Raw genomic sequence first — 18511 nt, 5'->3', positions numbered from 1 at the left:
ATGCACAAAGGTAGTGAAAAATGAAAAATACCTGGAAGTAATTGTGCAGGCAGTATGACATTTTTTGAGCAATACGGACAGGCTGCCACGACAGCTCATGAGGTTTTGTCAGTGAAATATGATTTTGTCAAGAAATTCTTCTAGCATGAATAAAGAGGTATTTATCCCATTGTATAAAGCAATGATCAGGCCACATCTCGAGTACTGTATACAGGTCTGGAGGCCTCATTTTAGGAAGATGTAGAGCTGTTGCAACAAAATCAGTGAAAAGAAGAGCAACAAAGGAGTGCTCTTACCAAGAAGAGATCTGCAGATTTAATTAACAAGTACAGGGCAATGTTGGAAAAAAGTTGTGAGTTAAGGTTAAATTTGAAAGTGTCTGAAATTCTGCCCAGACAGGATAGGAGGGAGTATATGATGAAAGCCTTGTAAATCAATCCAGCCTTGAAGAGATTGTGCAAGGCTAATGAAGTAGAATTTTTCTCAGTGTGGTCTGTTCTTGTTAACAGGAGAGACTACTACTTCATGGATGGAATACACTTAAATAGAAAGGGTGCAAGAAAATTTGCTGATGGTATTGAGGCAGTGTTAGGTGTGTTGGAAAACTACTAGCTTGGAGAGGTACACAAACTAATAGATTAACAATAGCCACAGACAGAGGTTTAAGTGGTTCTTGCAACTGGTAAAGGCAATAGTGACCAGTTGCAAGCAGAGGTCACTGCTTCTAGTAGTAGTAGTAGTAGTGGCACTTGATGCAAGAAAGCAAGTGTAGGAGCTTATGCAGCATCAGCCAAAAAAAACAAAAAAAAAAAAAATCACACCATACCCTCCAAATGCCTGTCCAGTTCCTCCTTAAATTTATTTAACCTATCAACTTCCACAACGACAGATGGAAGTTTGTTCCAGCAATTAACCACCCGCTGGCTAAAGGCAAATTTCCGCACATCTATTCTACATCTATCCTTTCTTAATTTGAACTTATGTCCCCGTAGGTTCGTATTCTGAACAAGTGGGAGGATCCCATCAGAATTCAGCGTGCTCAACCCATTCAAGGCCTTATAGACCTCAATCAGATCACCGCGCAGGTGCCTAGTCTCCAGCCACTGCAATTTGCAGAACTTAAGCCTCTCTTGGTAAGAGGATCCCTTCATTCCCCTCACCAATCGTGTTGCTCTTCTCTGTACACGCTCAAGCAAATCTACATCCTTCCTAAAATGAGGCCTCCAGACCTGTACGCAGTACTCAAGGCGTGGCCTGACCATTGCCTTATACAGAGGGACAATCACCTCCTTTTCCCTGCTAGCAAAATTCCTATATATCATTGACAAAACCCCGTGACCTGCCCTAGCAGCCTGTCTGCATTGCTCAGAAAACTTCATATCTGACTGCACAATTATTCCCAGGTCTTTTTCATTTTCTACCACCTTAAGTGTAGTACCACACAGTTGGTACGTTTCTCTGGGGTTACTTCTACCCATATGCAGTACTTTGCATTTGTCAAGGTTAAACTTCAGTTGCCACTTCTTAGCCCATCTGCCCAAATTATCTAGATCCTGTTGCAGTAGCACACTGCCATGACTGTCATTAACAACCCTGCCAACCTTCGTGTCATCTGCAAACTTCGACATTAAGCTTGATATACCTTCATCAATATCATTGATAAATATACAAAACAACAGTGGACCCAACACCGAACCCTGTGGGACTCCACTAATAACATTAGTCCACGAAGAGCAGCACCCATTGATTACCACCCTCTGTCTTCTCCCACTTAACCATCCTTTTATCCATTGTAGCAACTTACCCTTAATACCATTCTGCTCCAATTTGTACAGTAGTCTTCCATGCGCAACAGTGTCAAAAGCTTTCCTGAAATCCAAGTATATGATATCAAAATTATTTTTTGCATCCAGTTCCTTTGTGACCACATCATAATAACCAATCAAATTTGTCAGACAAGACTTTCCCTTAACAAACCCATGCTGTGTCTGAATTATTGCTGCAGTCTTGTCTAGATGATCCTGCAATGCATCTTTAACCAGTGACTCCATTATTTTACCTGGAACAGAAGTTAAACTAACTGGTCTGTAATTACTCGTGTCACCCTTCGAACCTCCTTTGTGAATTGGGGATACATTTGCACATCTCCAGTCCGTGGGAACCTCCCCTGAGTCCAAGGAAGCTCTCATAATTATGGCTAAGGGTTTGCTTACTTCCTTTGCTGCCTCCTTTAATATAACTGGATAGATCCCATCCACCCCAGGTGCCTTTCTTATGTTTAACTTCAACAATTTCTCCTCCACTTTGCTCTCAGTTATTACAAAATCATTAAGCACACTGCTACAATTTGATAACCTTCTTCCATTTTCAAACTGTAATAATTCCTCACGTGTGAATGTAGATGCAAAATACTCATTCAGTTTGTTTGCTATCTGAGCAGGATCATCAACAGTCAAACCATCGATGTCAAGTGGACCAATCATATTCATTCCCTTCCTTTTAGAGTTTATATAAGTAAAGAAATCCTTGCTGTTTTTCTTAGCATCTTTTGCCAAAGATTTCTCGTAATCCGCCTTTGCCAAAGATTTCTCGTAATCCGCCTTTGCCTGCCGAACCTCCTTTGTGACCTGATTACAGACTAGCTTATATCTGCTACAGGCTTCTGCGTCGCCTGATAATTTATATGCATCCCATGCATTTTTCTTCTCTGTCACGAGTCTCATTAGTTCATTTGATAACCATTTAGGCCTAAACCTTGAACAATATTTCTTAATAGGTGTGAAACTTTTAGTAGCTTCCACGATTAATTCCTTGAATGCTTCCCACTTAGAATTTACTGTTTGTAACATCGTCAGTTGATCCCACTGTACAGAATTTAAAAACTGTCTGAGACCAGTGTACTCCCTTTACGGAAGCAAAAACCCTTTCCTTTACCCCTGACGGTAGTTACCTCTTTGAGTAAATCCCACTTCAGCACACTGTGATCACTGCCACCTAGTGGTTCCTTTATCTGCAAATTCTTAATACACGAATGATCACTGCTGATAACCAGATCAAGAGTATTACTTTCTCTGGTTGCCTCTCGAACATGCTGCTGCAGAAAACAATCATCCAATAAATCCACAAAAGTCTGACTAGCGTGTGAGTGACCAACCCACAAGTTCCAGTCAATATCTGGGAAGTTAAAATCCCCCATTATAAGACATTCTGATTTACTGGCCCACTCTATTTCTCTGTACAATTGTTCATTGTACTCATTCGAGTCATTAGGCCTGTAACACACTCCTACTCTTATTTTTGCTTTTGCAGTGCTTATGTCACACCAAACTGACTCAACAGTGCACTGTCCATCTCTATCAACTGGATGCACTTCTTTTGATTTTATGTTTTTCTTAATTAACAGCATAACACCTCCTCCCTTTCTGTCCTGTCTATCCTTTCTGTACACATTGTACTCCCCAAATTCCAGTTCTGCATTCCTTATATCTTTGTGACACCACGTCTCTGCTATCCCAACAATATCCGCCTTTGATGTCTTGACCAACACTTCAAATTCATCAAATTTATTTACTATACTTCTAGCATTGGTATACATACAAGCATACATGCTCCTATGCCTATTCCTTGTTACCCTAACACATCCCATATACCCAACTATTCCAGGATGACTGCCATCCGTCCCTGAAACCCCCAACACCCCTCGCTCCAGGTCGCTTCTTATTCTAATAGAAGTTGTGCAAGAATCACCTTCACCTCTGCCTGCGGTTACTGTTAAACTATTAGTCTTTGTATCCCCCCAAGCTAGCAGTTTTCCGACCCACCTAACACTGCCTCGATAGCATCAGCAAATATTCTTGCACCCTTTCTATTTAAGTGTATCCCATCCCTGTAGAAGCAATCTCTCCTGTTAACAAGTACAGTCCAGGCTGAAAAAAATTCTACCCCTTGAGCCTTGCACAATCTTTCCAGGGCCGAATTGATCGACAAGGCTCTCATCATATACTCCCTCCTATCCTGTCTGGGCAGAATTGCAGACACTTTCAAATTCAACCCTAATTCTCGGCTTTTTTTCAACAGTGACCTACTTGTTGAGTAATTCTGCCGGTCTCCTACTCTTAATATCATTAGTGCCAACGTGTACAACTATATCACCTTTTGTGCCCTTGAAAGATGATATCCGCTCTACAACGTCATCAACCTTTGCCCCTGGCAGACATACCCTGGTCCTGTTCCACCTATCCTTTTTACATAGCATGTTCCCCGTTTCCCTGACAATAGAGTCACCAACAACTAATAGTTCCTGTGGGACCAGCGCATTCTGCCTTGGGGTTTGCCGCTGTGTTGCGCGATGACCAAGTGCAAGCCCTGGCGTTGATGTGGGCAGCTGAGAGCTTGATGGGCCCCTCAATTTATTTCCTTCGAGGGCATCCACCCTGTCCTTCAAACTCTCATATAGGCCCATAACAACGCTGAGTTGTCGCCTGATTTCCTTACACTCCTTACATCGCGCACACACAAAGACATCCTCCATGGCAATATCATGTTCCGTTCCAGAGAGTTCGGCAAACATTTCACAAGTTGCACATTTTTTTAGGCTGTGACGCGTTGGAGAATCGTCCCCCTCAGTTCTCCCCCGAGTCACAACACTCCTGCCACTTTGTGCCCGTTGCTTTGCTGCTCTAGTTCGGGGCATGGTAGTTTAAATTAATAAAATCAATAAATTAAATGTCAGTAGTATTTGAATAGAAACTATGAAATAGAAACAGTGAAGCGTATTACTATATAATTATGCGTTAGAGCTACCTAGCTACCTCAATTAAAAAATTTGAATTCCCTACAAAAACTTTGAATTCCCTATATACAAAAACAATGGCTACAAAAATCAAACAAAAATAACGGTTTTACCTATCGTAAGTAAAATCCACAAAAACTCTTTATCTAAATTAAAATAAAAATAACCAGCGTAACTATAACTATATGACTACGTATTAAGTACAATATAAAACAACAATCATGTAAATAAAAGGCAAACACTTATCGTTTTTGCGGAGCCTGTAACTGATAGCTGTAACTTTTAAACTGTTCCAATAGAACAGTTTAAAAGCAGCTTGTTCCAATAGAACAAGCTGCTTGTTCTATTGGAACAAGCAGCTTGACAGATTGTAGATGGAAAAGGAATCATTGATATTGGAACTGGGACAAAGTATATTTGTGAAATTAAGTTCTGGGAGGTTCAGATCTTTTTGAAAATAAGTTTATCATATTAGTTTGATTATTCATAATACATTCAGTAGATAAAATAAAAGTGGAGCAAGTGAACATGATATATGAATTAATGAATTTTTCGATATGGTGCATACACAGCAAGAACATATGCAGTTCTTTGACATAACATAGTATCAGGGACTCTCAGGCTTCCTTGCACCATATAGCTAATAATAATAATAATCATTTTGACTAGAAAACTGATGTTTCCTAGGCAAAATGCCCAGAAATCATCAAAGAACACATACAACCTTTTCAATTAAAAGACTTGAGTAGTCAAGAGACTTGAAAAATCACTAATTTCATATGACTCTGCCTTTTCTTAGCATGAAGGGTCTTTCTTCAGTAAAGACAGATGAAAAGTACCTGTTCGATTCATCTGCAACATCAGCTGGGTTGTTTAAGGCTTTCTCACACCCAGCACACAAGGGCTGATCTAATTTGCTTTTTTCCTTCCTTGTATTCACATACATAAATTCTTTGTCCCCATTCTTTGCTCTCTTAGCCAGCGCTTTCTCATATCGAGCCTTGGCCTCTCTAACCTTATCTGTGGTACTATTACAAATCAATTTATAGCTGTTGTAGGCTTCTGTACTTTTCATTTCTCTGTATCCCATGCTATCTTTTTCTGTTCGTTTGACTGGCCAGCTCCGCATTCATCTATTTCGGCTTCCTCCTCCTGCAATATTTTCTTAATGATATGTATGAGTTAATGGCATCTGTGATTTTGCTTTAAAGGTATTCCATAATTCAAGTGTATTCGCCTTCATTGTGCAATCCACCCAATAGGTGCCATTAGTGCCTTAAACCGTCAAAATCCTCTCTTCTGAAATTAAAACTATTGCCTTTACCTTTAACTACTGCACCATCTTTCTTCATCTTCCAACTGAAGGCTGCATTATCACTACCTGCCAGTGGTTCCTGTATTTTAAGTCCTGTGAAGAATATTCTCACCTCTAATATTATCTCTGACATGCTGGTACAAATAATAATCTAGTTTATTTAGAAAACTTTTTCGCTAAGGTGAGTTTCCCTCCCACATATTCCAATCAATTTGGAGCAGCTTCAAGTCACCCATAATAACACATTCACACTTGCTTGCTCATTCCATCTGTATGTAAAGACCCTCGTTATATTTTCACAATCTTCTGGTCTGTAGATTACTCCAACCTAATTATACTTTTGCTTCCAACTAACTTACACCACACAGATTCTATGCTGGCAGATGTAACTTCAGACTCAGCAAAAGCTCTTTTCGAGTTCAGGCTGCTTTTGATAAGAAGCATGACACTACCACTCCTCCTATCTTCCCTATCTTTCTCATTCCACTCATTGTAAATGGTACTACTCTCAGAACATCTTGCCAACATTGGCTGTTGTGGCAACAAACAAGAATTCTCGAGGTGAGTACAAGCATTACTTTTACCCATATCATCAGACAAACATAGATACCAAGCACAATTCACTGACCATTCTCCTTATCTTGATATCATCTGCAGATTTTGACATCATATCCTGTATTCCTTCAATGTCATTTAAGAAAACCAGAAATAACAGCAGTCCCAGCACCAATTTGCAAGAGACTACATGTCTAAAGAATAACCAATCATCACAACCCTCTGCATCCTGTAATGCAACGATATGACAATAAATCTGAGGATCTTGCCCTAATACCAATGTTTCAATTTATATAGGAATTTCTTGTGCAGGATAGGGTCAAAGTCTTTGCTCAAGTCCAAATAATGTAAAAATAATTTCGTAACTCTCATAATAGCTAACCAAATTGGTTAAACAAGATTTTCACTTTACAAAAATCACTGTGTTTCATTAAAATTACTATTTAGCATTTAGCATTAGCATAGGCATTTGATGCAAGAAATGCAAGCTTATGCAGCATCAGCCAAAAAAAAAATAAAATAAAAAAATAAATAAATAAAAAATAACCACTTCCACTTCACCCCTCTGTTCGTTCAAAATACCTGTCCAGCTGAGCCTTAAACTTAGGCTATCAATTTCCACGAAAAGGGATGGAAGTCTGTTCCACCGACCAACCACCCGCTGGCTAAAGACAAATTTCCTCACGTCTATCCTACATCTGTCCTTCCTCAATTTCAATTAATGCCTTCTCACGTGATTATTCTGAGCAAGAGGAAGAATCCCATCAGCACTGAGCATGCTCAAACCATTCAAGGCTTTATAGACCTCTATCAGATCACCTTGCTGGTGCCTAGTCTCCAGACACTGTAATTTGCAAAACTTAAGCCTTTCTTCGTAAGAGCACCCCTTTGTTCCATTCACTAATCTTGTTGCCCTTCTCTGTACTCGTTCCAGCATCTCTACATCCTTCTTGAAATGAGGCCTCCAGACCTGTATACAGTACTCTAGGTGTGGCCTGACCATTGCCTTATACAAGGGAATAATCACCTCCTTATCCCTGCTAGAAAAATTCCTATATATCATTGACAATACACCATGAGCTACTCTTGCAGCTCATCTGCACTGCTCAGAAAACTTCATATCTACCTGCAAAACCACCCACTGGTCCCTTTCATTCTCTACCACTGTCAGTGTAGTACCGCAGAGTTGATACGTTTCTCTGGGATTGCTGTTTCCCATATCTAGTACTTTACATTTGTCATTGTTAAACTTCATTTGCCACCTCTCAGCCCATCTGCTCAACCTTTCCAGATCCTGTTGCAGTAGCATAGTGTCAGTAGTGTCCTTGACAAACCTGCCAACCTTCGTATTGTCTGCAAACTTGGACATTAAGCTTGATATACCATCATCAATATCATTTATAATTACAGAAAACAATAATGGACCCAATACTGAACCCTGAGGGACTCCACTAATAACATTAGTCCACGATGAGCAGTGTCCATTGATTAGCACTCTGTCTTCTCCCCCTCAACCACCCCTTTATCCATAGCAGCAATTTGCCTCTAATGCCACACTGCTCCAATTTGTGCAGCAGTTTTCCATGTGCAACAGTATCAAAAGCCTTTCTAAGATCCAAGTATATAATATCAAAGTTATTCCCTGCATCCAGTTCTTTTGTGACTGCATCATAGTATCCAATCAAATTGGTCAGGCAAGACTTCCCCTTAACAAAATCATGCTGTGTCTGAGCTATAACTGAAGTCTTGTCCAGATGATCCTGCAGTGCTTCTTTAACCAGCGCCTCCATTAATTTTCCAGGAACAGAAGTTAAACTCACAGGTCTATAATTACTTGAGTCGCCCTTTGATCCTCCTTTGTGAATTGGGGTCACATTTGCACATCTCCAGTCCATGGGTACTTCCCCTGAGTCCAAGGAAGCTCTGATAATTATGGCTAAGGGTTTGCTTACTTCCTTTGCTGCCTCCTTTAATATAACTGGATAGATCCCATCCACCCCAGGTGCCTTTCTTGTATTTATCTTCAACAATTTCTCCTCCACTTTACTCTCAGTTATTACAAGATTCTCTAGCTTACTGCCAGAGTTGAATACACCTCTGGCATTCCCCTCGCTGAATAACTCCTCATGTGTGAATGTCGATGCAAAATATTCATTTAATTTGTTAGCTACCTGAGCAGGATCATCAACAGTTGACCCATCGATATCAAGTGGACCAATCTGATTCATCCCCTTCCTTCTAGAGTTTACATAAGTAAAGAACTCTTTGCTGTTTTTCTTTGCATCCCTTGCCAAAGATTTCTCGTAATCTGCCTTCGCCTGCCTAACCTCCTTTGTAACTTGGTTACAGATCAACTTGTATCTATCATAGGCTTCTGTGTGACGTGTTAATTTGTATGTATCCCATGCATTTTTCTTCTCTGCCATATGTCTCATTAGTTCATCTGACATCCATTTAGGCCTAAACCTTGAACAATATTTCTTAGTTGGTATGTAAAGCCTAGTAGCTTCCAAGATAAGTTCTTTGAATGCTTCCCATTTTGAAGGCGCCTCCGTAGCCAGGTGGGCAGGAGCAGCAGTGCGTAGCACACGCTTCTTGATTAGATCGGGGTTTGAGCCCGTGACCACCAAATACGGAGGATGCGGAAAGGTCAGGGAATGACCACCGCATATCCCCGGAGCAATATGGCCTTAGTTGCTAATGCTCCTAAAAACCAAGTAACAAACCCATTTTGAATTTGCTGTTGGTAAGATCATCAGTTGGTCCCACTGTATAGAATTTAAATACAGTCTGAGTCCATCGTAGTCACCTTTACGAAAACAATAACCCTTCCCTTTACCCCTAATGGTAGTTACCTCTTTGAGTAAATCCCACTTCAGCACACTGTGATCACTGCCACCTAGTGGTTCATTTACCTTCAGATTCTTAATGCATGAAGAATCACTACTGATAATCAAATCAAGAGTATTACTCCCTCTAGTTGCCTCCCGAACATGCTGCTGTAGAAAACAATCATCCAATAAATCCACAAAAGCCTTGCTAGTGTATGAGTGACCAGCCCCCAAATTCCAGTCAATATCTGGGAAATCAAAATCCCCCATTATAAGACTCTCTGATTTACTGTCCCATTCTATTTCCCTGTACAGTATCTTATTCTACTCATCAGAGTCATTAGGCCTATAGCACACTCCTACTCTCAATCTTAATTTACCTATGCTTATGTCACACCAAACTGACTCGACACTGCCCTGTCCATCGATGTCGACTGGCTTCACTTCCTTGGATTTTATGTGTTTCTTAACTAATAGCATAACCCCTCCTCCCTTCCTATCCTGTCTATCCTTTCTGTAGACGTTATACTCCCCAAATTCCAGTTCTGCATTCCTTATATCTGTGTGACACCATGTCTCTGAAATCCCCACAATATCTGCCTTTGCTGTTTTGAGCAATACCTCAAATTCATCAAATTTATTTACTAAACTCCTAGCATTGGTGTACACGCAAGTATACATGCACCTGTTCTTTTTCTTAGCTACCCTAACACAACCCATGTGTTTATTTGTACCCCAATGATTCCCAGCAGTCTCTGAAATATCCTGCATCTTATTTTCCAGGCTTCGGCTCTTTCCAATAGAAGCAGTGCAAGAATCACTTTCACCTCTGCCAGTGGCTACTGTTAATCTATTATTCCTTGTATACCCCCCCCCCAATCTAGCAGTTTTCCGACCCACCTAACACTGCCTCTATAGCATCAGCAAACATTCTTGCACCCTTTCTATTTAAGGGTATCCCATCCCTGTAGAAGCAGTCTCTCCTGTTAACAAGTACAGACCAGGCTGAAAAAAAGTCTACCCCTTGAGCCTTGCACAATCTTCCCAGGGCCGAATTGATCGACAGGGCTCTCATCATATACTGCCTCCTATCGTGTCTGGGCAGAATTGCAGAGACTTTCAAATTCAACCCTAATTCACGGCTTTTTTTCAACAGTGACCTGTACTTGTTAAGTAATTCCGCCGGTCTCCTACTCTTAATATCATTAGTGCCAATGTGTACAACTATATCATCTTTTGTGCCCTTAAAAGATGATATCTGCTCTACGTCATCAACCTTTGCCCCTGGCAGACGTACCCTGGTCCTGTTTCACCTATCCTTTTTACAAAGCATGTTTCCCATTTCCCTGACAATAAAGTCACCAACAACTACTAGCTCCTTTGGGACCAGCGCATTCTGCCTTGGGGGCTGCCGCTGTGTTGTGTGATGACCAAGTGCAAGCTCTGGCATTGGTGTGGGCAGCTGAGAGCTTGATGGGCCCTCACTTTTAATCCTTCGAGGGCATCCACCCTGTCGTTCAAGTTCTCATATAGGCCCATAACTCTTGATTTCTATCAAGATGCCCTTGCACTGCATTTTTAATCATTGCTTTCATGATTCTCACTGCTTCGGAAGTTAGACTAACTAGTCTGTAGTTACTCACTTCCCTCTTAGAACTGTCTTTAGGGATTCACAATACATTGGCAGTTCTCTAATCCAAAGGACCCTCCTGTAGTCTAATGATACCCTCATAATTAATCTTAATGGTTCAATGCATTCTCTTATCACCTTCCTCAAAATTATTAGGTATTTGTCATCAACACCAAGAATGGCAAAAATGTTGGCTCTGCTCCTTTTCCAACCATTTACGAATTCATATGACCATGTAACATGTAACTCAATATCTGGACAAAAAGCATCCCTGCTCTATCACAACCTCTTTATTCACTTGATTTGGCATCATGCAACTTTTGGTTATTTCCAAAATTAAAACAGGACAAGAAAGGAAAACAATAAGTTGATTCAAGAAATCCAGTCACACAGACTGCCTATAAGCATTCACAAAAGACTTCCAGAAATGATTTGTTTAGTAAAAAGCATGATGGAACAAGTGTGGTTGCAGCAGGAGATTATATTGAAGACTATTAACAATGTAAACATTTATCATTGAATAAAATTAATTTTCTGCAACTTTCACTGCATGCTTTGTTCAAACCTTGCATATAGTACTCATGCCTATTAATTGTATATCATGCATATACATATCAGGAACTGCAAATCCTATCATCTTGTTGATTAAGCAAATTTATTAACAATATAATGTATACGTGAAAAATTAAAATTGCAACATTCTGAATTGTATTATTTTACATTCAAAGTTATCAGAAATAATAAAATCAGCTCCTCCATTCCCCAGGAGGCTTAACAGTACAGCCAATTATGTCCTGATGATGATGGGTTTTGGTAAGGTTCCCAAAACATTACATAAAAATCAGCTCATTTAACAAAATACTATTTTCTCAAAACATCAGTTGCCATTTCATCTATTCAAATTTTAAAAATTTAATAAAAAATTGCACCAACATGATGCATTTATTTAAATTCACACACCTTTTGCCATCTCTCATATTTTAAAATTATTTTATTTCAAGGGTGTCTACTTCTACACCCATGGGCCTGCCCACTGAAGAGGAAACACATTCCAAAAAAACAGCTGTCTGAGTGGTGGCACTAAATTGGGAATAGTCTTCTCTATTAGGGTAGCATTACTTATTTGAAAGTAATGCAAATTCTGCAGTTTTACAATATGAGATGTTAAAGTAATGATGACATACTGTAAACTTTGTTTTCTTTCTCCGTGAGTTTATTTCATATTAAATTGAAAACTTTGAGCACTACCAAATATTTATAATAAAAATGCATCATTATTAGATAAATGAAAGTTAAGTTGGTGATAAGAAAACATTTAAAAATAAAAGTACTTACCAACAACAGCTAATCTTGCACGTTCTGTAAACAAGATAATATCACCTTCTACAATGCCAAGGCATGAATATTCACCTGAATCTTCAGGTTTCACATCATTAATATACAATACCCCATTTGCTAGTCTGTGATCAGAAGGCATAGGTCCATCATCTGAACGAATCCATTTCAGATAAATATCTCTGTCTGTTCCTAAAATAAAAAAATTACAATAGAAATTCTTGATATTAATAATGAAGGTAATTTCACTTTGATTAACATAAGAAAGATAAGCTGCTGATAAACTACTATGCAGGTTAGCAAGAGAACTTTATTTTCACACTGATAACTAGGATTTAATGCATATGCAGATTCAGAAATGAAATAAAAATAGACATTTTTAGCATTTAACATTTATGCATGACATTTATTATATATAACATTTATTAGTGTAAACTTAATGGATGAATAAAACTTTTGATAGTGGCATATCAAAAGCTATTGCATATACATTTTCTTATGCTTTACTTTTATTTATGTAAGCTTTTTTTTTTTTCTAAATCAAATTTTATAGTAAATTGCCTTTTTTCCTTTTAATGAAAACCCCAAACCCCAAAAAAATGTAATCCTTTATTCCACACTCCACTTTAAAATCTCGTCCTTTATTTAAACCTTGGTTTTCCAATAAATGTGCTAAGGCTGTTCAAGAAAAGAATGTTGCATATTGTAATTGGCTTGTTTCCAATTCTTCAATTTCATTTTCTGCCTACACCAAAGCTTTCAACAATGGTAAAGCAGTTATTAATCAGTCAAAACTAGATTTTGAACAGGCTAAGAGTAAAAAACTTGCTTCTTGGCCTAACAGTATATGATGAGAGCCTTGTCGATCAATTCGGCCCTGGAAAGATTGTGCAAGGCTCAAGGGGTAGAATTTTTTTCAGCCTGGACTGTACTTGTTAACAGGAGAGATTGCTTCTACAGGGATGGGATACACTTAAATAGAAAGGGTGCAAGAATATTTGCTGATGCTATCGAGGCAGTGTTAGGTGGGTCGGAAAACTGCTAGCTTGGGGGGAGACAAAGACCAATAGATTGACAGTAGCCACTGGCAGAGGTGAAAGAGATTCTTGCACTGCTTCTATTAGAATGAGCAGAAGACTGAAAAACAAGATGCATGGTATTTCAGAGACTGCTGGGAGCCATTGTGGTACAAGTAAACACATGGGTTGTGTTAGGGTAGCTAAGAATAGAAACAGGTGCAGGTATACTTGCGTGTACACCAATGCTAGGAGTTTAGTAAATAAATTTGATGAATTTGAGGTATTGCTCAAAACATCGAAGGCAGATATTGTTGGGATATCAGAGACGTGGTGTCACACAGATATAAGGGATGCGGAACTGCAATTTGGGGAGTACAACGTCTACAGAAAGGATAGACAGGATAGGAAGGGGGGAGGTGTTATGCTATTAGTTAAGAAACACATAAAAACCAAGGAAGTGAAGCCAGTCGACATCGCTGGACAGTGCAGTGTGGAGTCAGTTTGGTGTGACATAAACATTGGGAGATCAAAATTGAGAGTAGGAGTGTGCCATAGGCCTAATGACTCTGATGAGTATAATAAGGAACTGTACAGGGAAATAGAGTGGGCCAGTAAATCAGAGTGTCTTATAATGGGAGATTTTAATTTCCCAGATATTGACTGGAATTTGGGGGCTGGATACTCACACACTAGCAGGGCTTTTGTGGATTTATTGGATGATTGTTTTCTACATCAGCATGTTCGGGAGGCAACTAGAGGGAGTAATACTCTTGATTTGATTATCAGCAGTGATTCTTCATGCATTAAGAATCTGCAGATAAATGAACCACTAGGTGGCAGTGATCACAGTGTGCTGAAGTGGGATTTACTCAAAGAGGTAACTACCATTAGGGGTAAAGGGAAGGGTTATTGCTTCCGTAAAGGCGACTACGATGGACTGAGACAGTATTTAAATTCTATACAGTGGGACCAACTGATGATGTTACCAACAGCAAATTCAAAATGGGAAGCATTCAAAGAACTTATCTTGGAAGCTACTAGGCTTTACATACCAACTAAGAAATATTGTTCAAGGTTTAGGCCAAAATGGATGTCAGATGAACTAATGAGGCATATGGCAGAGAAGAAAAATGCATGGGATACGTACAAATTAACACATGACACAGAAGCCTATGATAGATACAAGTTGATATGCAACCAAGTTACAAAGGAGGTTAGGCAGGCGAAGGCAGATTACGAGAAATCCTTGGCAAGGGATGCAAAGAAAAACAGCAAAGAGTTCTTTACTTATGTAAACTCTAGAAGGAAAGGGATGAATCAGATTGGTCCACTTGATATTGATGGGTCAAGTGTTGATGATCCTGCTCAGGTAGCTAACAAACTAAATGAATATTTTGCATCGACATTCACACATGAGGAGTTATTCAGCGAGGGGAATGCCAGAGGTGTATTCAACTCTAGCAGTAAGTTACAGAATCTTGAAATAACTGGGAGTAAAGTGGAGGAGAAACTGTTGAAGATAAACACAAGAAAGGCACCCGGGGTGGATGGGATCTATCCAGTTATATTAAAGGAGGCAGCAAAGGAAGTAAGCAAACCCTTAGCCATAATTATGAGAGCTTCCTTGGACTCAGGGGAGGTACCCATTGACTGGAGATGTGCAAATGTGACCCCAATTCACAAAGGGGGATCAAAGGCTGACACAAGTAATTATAGACCTGTGAGCTTGACTTCTGTTTCAGGAAAATTAATGGAGGCACTGGTTAAAGATGCACTGCAGGATCATTTAGACAAGACTTCAGTTATAGCTCAGACACAGCATGGTTTTGTTAAGGGGAAGTCTTGCCTGACCAACTTGATTGGATACTATGATGCAGTCACAAAAGAACTGGATGCAGGGAATAACTTTGATATTATATACTTGGATCTTAGAAAGGCTTTTGATACTGTTGCACATGGAAGACTGCTACACAAATTGGAGCAGTGTGACATTGGAGGCAAATTGCTGCTATGGATAAAGGGGTGGTTGAGGGGGAGAAGACAGAGAGTGGTAATCAATGGACACTGCTCATCATGGACTGATGTTATTAGTGGAGTCCCTCAGGGCTCAGTGTTGGGTCCATTATTGTTTTCTGTATTTATAAATGATATTGATGATGGTATATCGGGATTAATGTCCAAGTTTGCAGACGATACAAAGGTTGGCAGGGTTGTCAAGGACACTACTGACACTATGCTTCTGCAACAGGATCTGGAAAGGTTGAGCAGATGGGCTGAGAGGTGGCAAATGAAGTTTAACATTGACAAATGTAAAATACTACACATGGGAAACAGCAACCCCAGAGCAACGTATCAACTCTATGGTACAACACTGACAGTGGTAGAGAATGAAAGGGACTTGGGGGTGGTTGTGCAGGCAGAAATGAAGTTCTCTGAGCAGTGCAGATGGGCTGCAAGAGTAGCTCATGGAGTATTGTCAATGATATACAGGAATTTTTCCAGCAGGGATAAGGAGGTGATTATTCCATTGTATAAGGCGATGGTCAGGCCACACCTAGAGTACTGTATACAGGTCTGGAGGCCTCATTTCAAGAAGGATGTAGGAGCTGCTGGAACGAGTACAGAGAAGGGCAACAAGATTAGTGAATGGAACAAAGGGGTGCTCTTACGAAGAAAGGCTTAAGTTTTGCAAATTACAGTGTCTGGAGACCAGGCACCAGCGAGGTGATCTGATAGAGGTGTATAAAGCCTTGAATGGTTTAAGCATGCTCAATGCTGATGGGATTCTTCCTCTAGCTCAGAATAATCACCTGAGAGGGCATAAATTCAAATTGAGGAAAGACAGATGTAGGATAGACGTGCGGAAATTTGCCTTTAGCCAGCGGGTGGTTGGTTGGTGGAACAGACTTCCATCCCTTGTGGTGGAGGTTGATAGCCTAAATAAGTTTAAGGCTCCGCTGGACAGGTATTTTGAATGAACAGAGGGGTGAAGTGGAAGTGGTTTTTTTTTTTTTTTTTGGCTGATGCTGCATAAGCTTGCTTTCTTGCATCAAATGCCTCTACTAATGCTAGTAGCCGAGCATTCTGGTCTCTTACCAAAGCTATTGGCTGCAACGTTTGCCCATCTCTGCTCTCATCTCTGTCAAAACCAGATGGTTCTGTTGTTACTTCAGCCAAGGATAAAGCTGACATGCTAGCATCCAAATATTCTCCCAACTCATGTATTAATGAACTTGGTAAAACATCTCCACCATTCCCAACATGCTCCATTAAATGCCTCCTGTGATCTGTCATCAAAAGGATGTCAGAATGACTTTGACGAATCTTGATGCTAAGAAAGCTCCATATCCTGATGGCATTTCTCCACTTGTTCTCAAAATCTGTGCTCCTGAACTTACTCCTGTTCTTTGCCGCCTTTTTTCACTTTCTTATTTCAAAGGTGTTTTTTCTTCTGCTTGGAAATTTGCTCATATCCAGCCAGTTCCTAAAAAGGGTGAGAAATCCCTCCCATCCAATTATCATCCCACTGCAATCACTTCTACTCTTTTTAAAGTAATGGAGAAATCAATTAACCGCCAACTCTTAAACTATCTAGAAACCTTCCGTCTGATCAACGATCGCCAGTATGTATTCCATTAGTGTTGCTCCACTGGTGATATTCTGGCTTATGTTACCCATTTATGGACAAATTCAATGGAAAAGTTTGGTGAAACACAACCAGTTGCTCTTGACATCTCAAAGGCTTTCGATCGTGTTTGGCATAAAGGTCTTCTAAACAATCTTCCATCTTATGGTTTGCCAACTGTTTTTTGTAATTGGTTATCCAGTTTTCTCTCTGATCGCTCACTGATGGTAGATGGCTCTCTGTCTGTGGGGGAAAGAACTGAACCCCCAAGGTTCAGTTCTTTCCCCCACTCTTTTCCTTTTGTATACTAATGACCTTCTTCCATTGACTGGAAATCCTATTCATAATTTTGCCGACGATAGCACATTGCATTCCACTTTCCATTTTGAGAAACCTTGCTCTGCTCAATCAGCTTTAACTTCTTGAATATCTGCTACAAATTCCTTAAATGCCGATCTCCAGGCAATTCTCCAGCAAGGCAAAGACAACTTAGTTAATTTCAATCCTTCTAAAACTCAGTCTTGTCTTACATCTCAACAAAAAGGATTCTTCTGCTCCTATGATTATCTTTGGTGACACTCTGATTTCCAGGCAAGTTGATATATCTCTTTTGTGGATTACCCAGGCTTCTAATCTCTCTTGGCACACAAGCACATTACAAATATTGTTTCCTCTGCATCTAAAAAACTTGGTTTTTTTCTTTTGCTCTCGGTGTTACTTTTCTTCCAAACAGCTGTTCACTCTGTACAAATCGCAAATCCTCTCTACCATGGAATATTATTCCCACATCTGGGGTGGTGACCCCAAAACCTCTCTTAGGCTTCTAAGATTCTACTTCATACCAACCAGAAATTGTAAGTTTTACTGCAAACTAAAATACATGAATTAGATAAAACTGGTAAAAACAGATGTATTTACAATAAATATGAAATGATGGTTAAAATATGATTAGATGGAAGTTAAAATAATAATAAAATATAATAGTAATAAAAGCGCTAAAAACTGTAGCTTTGGGAGGAGACAGACTCCTTTCTCAACAGTATGCTTCTGCTGTACGACAACATCCTTAAATAGCAGGCTCACAGCAATCGTCACATATTCTGGTGGAACCATATTCTGGTTCCACCAGAATATGGTTGGAATTTCCCACCTGCGCACTGGAACCGGAAATGGCTCATGAGCGTGCCAATAAAAACCGATCATATCGTTCAAGAACGACAGCTTCAAGGAGGGGATGTCATCCACTATAAAGGTGTCATACAGACACCCCTATAGTGGATGACAACAGGGATAGGGGTGTCATACAGACACCCCTATCCCTGTTGATGGTGTTACCACTAGCCACCCCGATGCACAGCCTCTCAAGTCATTTATGGTCCCAGAACCCATGAGCCCAGTCAGTGATGACC

At 39.9% G+C, this 18511-nt stretch overlaps 1 protein-coding gene across 11 annotated transcripts in view; it reads right to left on the bottom strand.

Moving 5' to 3' along the window:
• Window positions 1-18511, bottom strand: part of trol (terribly reduced optic lobes) — a 1731230-nt gene that overhangs the window by 315196 nt on the left and 1397523 nt on the right. For all 11 annotated transcript variants that reach the window (XM_090387691.1, XM_090387694.1, XM_090387699.1 and 8 more), the window contains one exon: window positions 12459-12650. In XM_090387691.1, coding sequence (XP_090243817.1) covers window positions 12459-12650 — 192 coding nt within the window. The remainder of the gene's footprint in view (window positions 1-12458; window positions 12651-18511) is intronic.

The sequence above is a fragment of the Mastigoproctus giganteus genome, chromosome 13 (genome assembly GCF_048544385.1).
Source record: "Mastigoproctus giganteus isolate SK-2022 chromosome 13, ASM4854438v1, whole genome shotgun sequence".
Classification (NCBI taxonomy): Eukaryota; Metazoa; Arthropoda; class Arachnida; order Uropygi; family Thelyphonidae; genus Mastigoproctus; species Mastigoproctus giganteus.
Note: the sequence above shows the minus strand (reverse complement) of the source record. Positions and strands in the feature narration are given on the sequence as shown.